Here is a 10,364-nt window from a genome sequence, read left to right on the forward strand (position 1 = left end):
AATTCAGGACAATAGAGTTTGGGTTTTTCTTATAAGGGGTTAGCTCGAGTTTTGACCCTAAAATGATTTTTTAAAAATATAATACATCATATCTGCCATAACCGCTGTAAACCTTTACGACGCCACAACTGTTGCGGGTGCCATGGAAAATATGGCAGACACCGCCATAAAACGCCAAATAATGGATGGTGAATGGCAGTTTGCTTGGAGACCGTTCCGATATTCCATTATAGCGGATTATAACGATTATTTAATAACATTGTTGATAACGAATTATATATCATCAGTATCAGTAAACCATGCAATGCTATTGCTACCCAATTGAGTTTGTTACTACAAGAGAAGCCTTAACATAATAATGTTACAGTTGTGTACAAATAGCTTAAAGAGTTTTACATCTGTCACGTGCTAAATATATAAAATGTTACATTCAGCAGCACAAACGTGCAAAAATAGTTGTGTATAGTAAAATATGTTCCCATGTTTTCCAAAAGCACCACAAAGAGAAACCAGTGAATGATCATAGTCACACATTGTATCTCCAAGTATGATCTCCATAACTAGCGAAAGTGATGAAAATAGGTGTGGCCATCCAGGATCACGCTTGTTCCAATCTCCCAACATGCACATATACAAGATCTACAAACTCTAAAACTACCTTTCATATTCTTGCAAGCCCAAGAAACTATAGCTCTGAAACCTATCTTTGGGATGACTGAATGTAGTTTGCTTTGTGGGAAGTAGCTTATTTCCAGATTCATCAGAACAAGTCTCGAGACCGCAATAATTGCACAATGATTCCAAATCCGGTTCCTGTCATACAGAATTCAAAATAGAGTATATAGTCTGAATGTGTAAAGATCAACAGATACTGACAATATTTTTTTATATAAATATTATGCATGCACAATATCATTATAGAACTGTGACATCCCAATAACGTTGACAACATCTTGAATCAATACATTAAGGAACAACTTCTGAAAAGTTTGTTAGATTGATAAACCTCCAGATGAAGATAAAGCACACAAGATTTTGTATGAATTGAAAAGTTGATGTACATCTTATGCCCATAAGAATAGCCCATACCGAAAGACTAGCCTACTAAGAAGGAGAACCCCGTTACTTAAGTACCACGCTGAATTTTCATAATTGCTCAATGTGGAGCAAAAGATCATATCATAATCATATGCCTCCTCTATTAGGAACTCTGGAAGGAAATGGAGAAAAGACAAAGATGATTTTAATGATTGACTAAAATCAGTGTTATCAATATAAGATAGTGGAAAATGGTGGAAAGGAAAAAATATGCTATATCTGTATATCATATTGCGGATAGCGTATCGAGCAAACAGCAGAAGCTGCATAGCAGTTAAAATATATTATATACATCAATTATATTTGTATAAAAACGCAAGTTGTTAGCAAATAAAAATAAAATGCATAAAAATTGACATAATATTAACTCAAAATTCAATTAGTTGGAGACTCAGCAAGATGACTAGAGGATGCAGGATACATGCAGCAAACATGACACCATAGAAGCCACTATAGCGGATGGAGTCATGATTGTGGATTAAAGGAATTCCGCAATGCTATAGCATTATAGCGCATTAGACTGATATAGCGGCTATTTAACAACACTGACTAAAATAGAACAGAACAAAGAGAAATTATCCTTCAAGGGATTCACTTTTACGATTTAGCACATGCTTCGGTTCACACAAAATATAACTTCCTAAATACCTCCTTTCTACCCTTGTCTATTTTATATAGTCTCCGAAAATTAATGGCTTAACTGTTTGTAATTACTACTTCGTCTCCCCTTTAATTTTCCAGAAAAATACCATTTAAATCTTGTCCTAAAAATATCAGCCTCTTGAAGTCCTAAGGTTCATAGTGGCTATATAATGGTTGATAGTGTTCTCACATCATTGCTTCCAAAACCTGATCATACAATGCACCTTTCATTCAATTGCCCATCTTCTGCCAAAATTGTAAGGTACGTGATCTTTCCCACGCATCTGTGCATTCAACTAAACTGCACAGCAAACTGGAAGTTGTCAAGCTCCTTTGTTTTTAAATGGGTTCGTGTTGTTGGCACTAGATCAAAATATGCCAGAGCTCTATTCTCGCCCTTCCACACCCTTGTTTAGATAGGCATTCTTGACTAAGCATGATAATGTTAACTCAAATGTAGTTTGGAGAGCCTAAGGACCTATAAACCCCTCACTAGATTCCCATACTTCCAATATGGGACTCAAGTCCCAATCCTACAAATTAAATATAAACATGACACCCCACCAAACTCTGCAGCCCCAGCACCCTGGTGGGCTAGTTTTGCACCTAGCCACTTGGTTAGTCGCATATGAATACTGCAATGCTGATGTCACCACTCGTCCGGCTGGTGTGCAACTGAGAGACATGGTGGAAAGCTCAAATACCAGTTGATACAAAAGTAACCAGAATCAAAAGGAATAAAACAAGAGAATGGAAGAAAGTGCAAGAAAATATGCCCGGGACTTTATTTTTCTTGATGTACACCTTGGATCATTCATGGTATATAAATAAACTTTGTCATAATGACTTCTAAGAGAAGAGTAAGAAGAAAAAGTAAAATAAGTTTCTCCATAACTAACATTAATTTATACATAAGTTAAAAAAACATATTTTGGAGAATATAAGAGAACTTCCACATATTAGCGTATGCATAAACTTATTTTATCTTTTGGAAAAGCTTATTTCATTTTTTCTTCTTGTTTTCTTCTTCTAAAAGTATTTTTGGAAAAGCTTATTCAAACATACCCTAACTCTATTATTCTCATTTTTTCTTTATTTAGAGCATCTCCAATGGTGGTTCTTATAAATAATTTATTAAGGTTCTTATTTTACTTTAAATGAAATCTATCATACCACATCATTCTTAAGTAACTCACTGCATTTTTGCAAATTTTGCTCCAATGGAGAGATTTTATAAGCAACCCACACTTTTATAATTTTTTATTTACAATTCCTTTTTGAAAACTTAAAAAACTAGTGTAATTATTAAAATTAATATTTAATTAAACATAATAAATGATATATTAACTTATAAAAAAATTAATAATAAAATTTATACAATTAATTTAATGTATATAAAAATATTAAATATTAAAAGCAAAGAAGTTACAAAACCATGAGAAATATATCGCAATGATACGTGACTAGCTTTTGATTATGAAGGATTGATGATGCATGGCTGTCTTTTTAATTTATGGGAGTGGTTTGTGTTCTCTATTGTTCGTTTGAAGAATCAAGACTAAAAAATATTATTTTTCTAATTCATAACCAACGGTAATTATTTAAGAGTCTAGTAAGATACACCACAAGCACTCTCTATTAGAGATGCTCTTATAGTCGTGTGTTTACAATTATTCCCAGCATGGCCCCTATCATTCTCACATAGACCTTAATATGTGGTCCACTATCTATCATAGTCAGATAAAAGTGTTAGGAACCCCACATAGAACTAGAGAAAAGAAAACACTTGATTGACTGAAATTGAACAAAATGAGAGAAACCCTCCTCCAAGATTTTTCCCTTCACCAAGGGTTTCCAGTTTTGCAGCTTAGCACTGAGTTCACACAAAATACAATTTATTGAATCCTTCATTCTACCCTTATTCCCACTATTTGTCCAAGTGGCTGCCTTAACTGTTCTAACTAGTAACTACTGTGATTCCCCCTTATTCTTTCAAGCAAATACTCTTTTAGCTTGCTATCCTAACAGTCTAACACCCTCAGAAGTTGGCAGTTAAGATGTTACGCTCTTGGCTCCCACATAGGATATCTTGACCCTTCTGGTGCCTTAAGCCCATGATGAACCCATCCCAAAAGATTAAATTATTAGAAGGGTGATCCTTATAAAAGTACAATATTGAAGCTACATGATTGATCAATGTGGGACATAACTTCAAATACAATCTTTAACTCATACCTTTATCATGAGGTGTTTTGAAAGGTCCAACAGCGGATATGGATGAAGTTTGTATCCACCAAAATTTATGCAAGATAAAGCCATCGCACGAACCTTATAGCAACAAAAAAATATATGCAAGCAAAACTTGATCAAGAATGTCGAAACAGATTCTATGAAGATCATTGACATGTTTTTAAATAGAAGAATCAAGAAAAGTAAATATAGATGCTACATTGCCCATGCCAAGTTGATAAACCTCAGTAAACATGAATACAGCTCTATAAACAATTCAACAATGAGACAATTCTTCTTAATGTACTTATAGAATTTTTCATTTTCTTTTTCTTCCTGTATCATATAGACACCCCAAAATTTTGCATTAGCTGTTGACTGCCTAACTCAACCCACCTCTTATATCCAGGTTTGGAACTGTTGAAATAGATTAAGATTACAGTGCCAAGAATTCTAGGTTCATTAACATTTTAGTAGAGTTATGATATCAGTTCAGTACTTTGATACTGAACCATTAACCAAAATCATGATTTTTCTTTCACTAATCTCAGTTTTAAAAGAAGCTAGTTATGTTAAAAAGAAAAGTTTAAGAGAAACTATTGAAAAGATCTTACTCAAATGATTTAATGATTTATTGAAAATTTGGCTTCATATAGAGCCCAATGTCATCAATAGATCTATGTAGCTCAATTCACAATGTTGGATAAACTATAAATAATAAATTAAAGTGGAAATTTGTAGGAAAGTGGTGCAACGTATTTATTTCTTAAATGTATTTCCTGTGATCAAGACCCTCGAACACTAACCCCTTGATCCTAAACTTCCATGTGGGTGTACATATGCACAAAGAATATTCATACAACACAAAGACTAAAGGCTGATGCAATTTTGCAAGTGGAGTGCACAAATGTGATTTGGAATTTGTGATGCTGAGATTTGTCAGAGAAGTTAGCTTCAACAAGTGTTAAGTTGTAGGAATCTTTATCTGATTTATTTTGAATATAGGAGAGATAAGATGAACCAGGGGAGTAAAATTTTGGTAAAACAGTGATGATCCCTGTATAATGTTATGCGTATTTCTCCTGTATTTCATTTATTCTGTAGACCTATAATATTTTAGCAATCATTACCTAGCCTATTAAGGTTATTCTTAAGAATAGCTATTACAATGACAAGATGCTTCATGTTAAGATACATACGAAGAAAGTAACAAGCACAAAACAAGTAGGCATGCTTCAACTTAGACATAAAAAGAATGTCCAAATTAACTACAGATTGTTAGGAAACTAATGCAACTCTAGTTACAGTAATTACTTCATTGATATAGGGCATCATAATGCAGAACTGAAGATATGATGTCTGGGCTGCTGCAGTACAGAAGAAATCCTTATAATTACCAAGTCGGAAAGATCTGTCAAGAGAAAAGAGAATATCAATAATTGACATGCATTCACGTTCAAAGTTATTATTTAATGAGAAATTTACAAAGGAGAAAACCAACATAGAAAAAACATTTAATTATTAAAATCAAGATTGTCAATGATGTTAGAGATGTAATATAGAATCATTCATGCGCTTTCATCTATGATTAAGTAGTCTAGAATTTGATCCTTACTACTCCCATTCTTTTAATAAAAAGTTGAATTTAAGCACATGATTGGTGGTCTTGTGCCTTGTCTATGTTTTAAACCCAAAGGGTTCTTGTGTAAGATGGCATGTGAGAGATGTAATATAAAATTATTCGTCTAACAACTTAAGCTTTTGTAATAATTGGTTCATTATATACAATTATGATATATCTTACCGTAAAATTCTCCTAGCAAAACACATTTCTTTTGACTTCAATACTGGAGTTGATAAACGTCTAAACCACAAAGAAAGTGGTTCCCCCTGCAGAATAAAAGTAGCTAAATTTCATAACTAAATCTGCAGCAAGGTTAAAATTAACAATGAAAAGAGAAACATAATTAATCACACCAATGTAGAGATTAACCATCGGTTGGCTGGAAGAACCAAGATGAAGCAGCACATATAATGAATGGAACTCTGCTTCATTTTCTAGCATATCATTTGAATTTCGATTTACTTCATACAAATTGAGCAAAGATGTCAATGTCTTGGTGAGCTGTTCCAAGTTGAGATGATGCATTGACGCAGTGTTTGGATCAGGCACAGAACACCAAAGCTTGTAATGTGATACAACATGGAATTTGACCTGTATGATCAAACATACTGTTCAGCTCATTATTTGAATTCCATAGCTTGTAAATCCATGCTTCAAAAAAAAAAATGCAATGCTGTATGATCACACAATCCAGCTTGGCTGTGTATAGAAAAAGCATATCACTACTGCCTTTTGCAAGTGCCCTACTTTTATAACTCTATGGCTTGCTCATGACCATGTGTTCACAAAGGCATAGTTATCAGAGTTGCATGAACAGAACAATTCAAATCACAATTCGACATGATTGACGACTGATGCAGATCATGAAATGAATCAAATATAACTGAGAATCACATCAGGAATCAATTCAATTGCTTCTGAATCACAACTCTATGTGGAATCATGTGCTTTGCACACGTCTAGGTCTCACACCAAGACAGGTAGGGTTGTGTGTGGCCTGAAACATGATTTTTAGAGTCTGTTTGCAAAACTTTTTAAAAGATTTGGAAAGTAAGATTATATTTCCCTCCTATGATTTCACCTCAAGAGTATTAAAGGCATAGAGTTGGTCCCCGTGTCTGGATCTTTATATTTTCCCGTGTTCTCACTCCCACCCATAGTGATTTTGGTGTTGTATTTCCTTCCACAGTGCTGCTTGTGGGTCCCCCCGTTGCCCCTTTCAATGGTGTACAGTAGGTCAAAGAAAAAGGACATTGATGTCATGTGGAACTACGGTGGAAGTCAATGTTTTTTGAGGGTTGAACCACTTAAACTTGTGCAGCCTTTTTTATTTTGTCAATTTGAATTGATACCCAGTCAAGTTCATAAGGAGCAGTAGATGCAATTAGTCCCCAAGTTTCAAGTCTAGGACCAGTATTTGGATTTAAGAATATGCATTGAACATTAATTTGTTTATAGATAAACATCTAATGATTTAAACACAATTTGTGCATCTGAGATAAATGGACCTTCGAAGTTGGATAAACCTGAAGTTGCAAGAAATGCAAATTAAATCATCTATGCTAATGCAGTTATAAGAGAAAAGAATAAAGCACACAAATCAAAGATAGGTGAGACAGAAAACTATACCATTGCCTCATACATATAAATTGCTTTTTTGTTTACAATATTTTGCATAGTAAGATCTTGGCGTATGGACCTTGTCCTATCGAAGACAAAGTCATGAACTACTTCAAATGAATGCTCTTTAGATTCCAGCAAGCTCAAAAGATAATTTAAAGTATCTTCCAAAACAATAATAGGCCGCATATCAGATGCTTGAACATATTTAGTGGATATAGTTCTGCAAAACTGACGAAATAAAATGGAAGATCAGAAACTAAAAGATATTTAATAATAGAGAAGGTGAATCAGAAGAAAAGCCGCTTGTAGGCCATAAAACCATGCATCAATGCTGAATAGGATCTTAAAGACGAGACAAAAAAAAAAGTAACATGCTTTATTAAATTTATATGATAATGCATCATGATAAATATCTTTCAAACATATACTTTATATCACAAAGCATCTTGCTAACATTAATTAGGCATTAAGAAAGTTAATAAAGAATAGACAAGGGACACTGAAACACTAGCCACTAATTTAGTGCTATATAACAAACTATAATTAAACTTACAAAGAAACACACTACGGTTTCATTATACAACTTATGAACTTTATAAAATTATGATAACTGAATTAATCAAACTTTAATCATGTAATGACCCTCAAGTCACAATTTTGTATGGGAATCGTCGAATTCAGATACAAATGATAACATTGCTATCATCAATTAATTCACGCAATAAAAGTTTTACATTACCCTTAAATGCACTGCTGATTGTCAAAAGTAGATGTGAAGTAAATTCAGCATGGTGCTTGAGAGTACATCCTTCTTTAAACTAGACACGAGCACACTTAATAAGGAAATACAAGATAATATATAGGAGGGCAGTTTGGCCATACCTTCTTGACAGCAAGAGCCGGGGATGATTTTCCAGGATTTCCATTTAGCCTCTCAAAAACTGCTAAATCTCGCAGTTTTTCGCGTTGGATCCTCTCTCTTTCTGTGGATAAACCAATAAAGTGAAAACTTTGAAAATATTAGTTTCCAGTAGAAATATTATATATGAAGAAATTTAATAACAATGGATGGTATCTTCATATTTTATATAGAGAAAAGTTTATGCTTCCATGAATCAACAAAGCTAAAATGGACAATAAAATCCTTGTTCTATTCTAAGTGCAGTTAGCTTCATAGACCAAAAGAGAAATGACACCATTGTGCTTTGTCAAAAGCCAAGTCATTGCAGAGGCCATTGAAATTTAAGTTCTTTTAAATGATTTCTCTCGAGTTTTTCTTGGTTTTTCTCCACCTCTAACTCTTGGGTTATCCTCCATCAAACTAAATCTTCTTACAAATGCTTCTATTGGCTTTCTTCCATAAGACCAAACCATCTAAGCTGCAATTCTACCGTGTTTTCCTCAATAGATGACTACTTGCTACCATTACTTCCTCTCTAATACCTTCATTCGTAATCTCACCTATTCTTTTATGTCTACCTATATCCATTGCAACATTCTCATCTGTGGTACTCAATTTATGCAATTATAGGCACCCATTGCGCACAGACAACACCATTACTCCTCAATGAACAGCAACAATTGCAACCTCAATATTATAGATTTGGAGATTTTCGCATCAGCAATTGCTACTGCATCAGTCACATTCACTTGGAATTTTCAGCAACTTCAGTTATCACAACCAGGACCTTGTGAATAAGTTTCTATAAAATGCATCACCTCACTAATACAATATAAATTTTAAAGCAATACAACCACAATAATGATCAAATAAAACAGCATTATCCCATCAGCACGCTAGAGCAGTTCCTTTACAATGCTAGTAACCTCAATGTCCATCAGAAAGGCTTTAGCACCCAAAAGGAAACCATGTAATGATATTCTCTTCTTTGGCCAGGAAATTCAATCGACAATAACTGCTAAAAAATTATTATATTAACAGAAATCCCGCTCTCTATCTCTTCTTTGGTTCCCAATGTGTATTCTCCTTTGGAAACAATTCTGTTTGAAACACGATCAAACACTAAACATAAACATCTCTCTCATCAATGATTTGGTGTTTATTTGGGTATAATCAAGAAACAATTTTGACATCTTTTCTAGTAAAAATAAATATTTAATAAGCATTTAGATATGTTTGTTTAAACTTAAAAATAAGTGTGCCTATATAAACGCTTTAAAAAAAAAAATCTATAAAATGCAGATAAGAGTTATTTCTTAAATACAAAAACAAAAAATTGTTTATTTAAAAAAAAACAGACAAACACATTAAAAAATAATTAAAAAAAAGTATTTATTTTATTAAAAAGCACTTTTAGAAAAAGAAAAAAAAAGTTTAAACTATTTTTCCGAAGAAAACCTCTCAAAATCCATTCTAACTCTTGATTTGCCACTTAGTAGGAAACTAATCAATTCTGCAAGACCTAAGTCACACCGTTGGTAGCAACCTCGCTCTCTTATTATTTATCAATCCCACCAAAAGGACACGTTATCATGCTCTGCTACTGCTAGCATGAAATTGATTTGAGTTTCGCAAATTAGATAATAGTATTATGATATGTCGTTTACCTGGGCACATGTAAGGACATGTTCCAACAAAATTGGAAGAAAGTTGTGCATCCTCTGCCGTGTTACTGACATCAGAGGTAGAAGCAGTGCTGCCACTGCGAGAAGAAGGGCTGACCCTTTCACCCACACTTGAAACATTCGATTCATTCGAAGCAAATCTCTGACCGCCACGACGTCGTGATTGCCAGAAAGAGGAGCCACGGTTTCGATTCCCACGATGCATCATCACTCTTCCCTCTTCACCGCTTCCACTCTCGTTTTCATTATTTTCTTTTTCACTTTCTAATATTTTTTTTTTTCTTTTTCTGGTCATATTAGTGATAAAATAATACTTTCGGTTACAATTTATGTTTAAAGTCAAAAAAAATCCTAATCTTTAATTAAAAAATATAAATGTTGAACTATTTGTACCGACTTACTCAAATTTATTTAAATATTACATGATAAAATTTAGTTTTTATTTTATTTTTATTAAAACAATTTTTATGTCATAAAAAACATGAAATATTTTTTATTGGGCTAAATTGTAATTTTGGTATCCAATTTCATAACTTCAATCTTCAAAATTTTATAAAATTTT

At 33.3% G+C, this 10,364-nt stretch overlaps 1 protein-coding gene across 2 annotated transcripts; it reads right to left on the reverse strand.

Moving 5' to 3' along the window:
- Nucleotides 1-287: 287 nt before the first annotated feature.
- SAC3C (SAC3/GANP/Nin1/mts3/eIF-3 p25 family) lies at nt 288-10,097 on the reverse strand. Of its 2 annotated transcripts, XM_020384501.3 has the most exons (8): nt 9,785-10,092; nt 8,099-8,199; nt 7,223-7,444; nt 5,963-6,184; nt 5,774-5,859; nt 5,284-5,380; nt 3,976-4,068; nt 288-813 (listed from the first exon to the last, which is right to left on the reverse strand). In XM_020384501.3, the coding sequence occupies exons 1-8, from the start codon at nt 10,008-10,010 to the stop codon at nt 655-657; spliced, it is 1,206 nt and encodes a 401-aa protein (XP_020240090.1). In that variant the 5' UTR covers nt 10,011-10,092; the 3' UTR covers nt 288-654. The 2 variants fall into 2 exon arrangements, 1 of the variants encoding a protein (XP_020240090.1); XR_014428488.1 differs by lacking the exon at nt 5,284-5,380 and having other exon boundaries at nt 675-813; nt 9,785-10,097.
- Nucleotides 10,098-10,364: the final 267 nt, after the last annotated feature.

This window comes from Cajanus cajan, chromosome 8 (assembly GCF_000230855.2).
Source record: "Cajanus cajan strain Asha chromosome 8, NIPB_CcT2T_4, whole genome shotgun sequence".
NCBI lineage: Eukaryota > Viridiplantae > Streptophyta > Magnoliopsida > Fabales > Fabaceae > Cajanus > Cajanus cajan.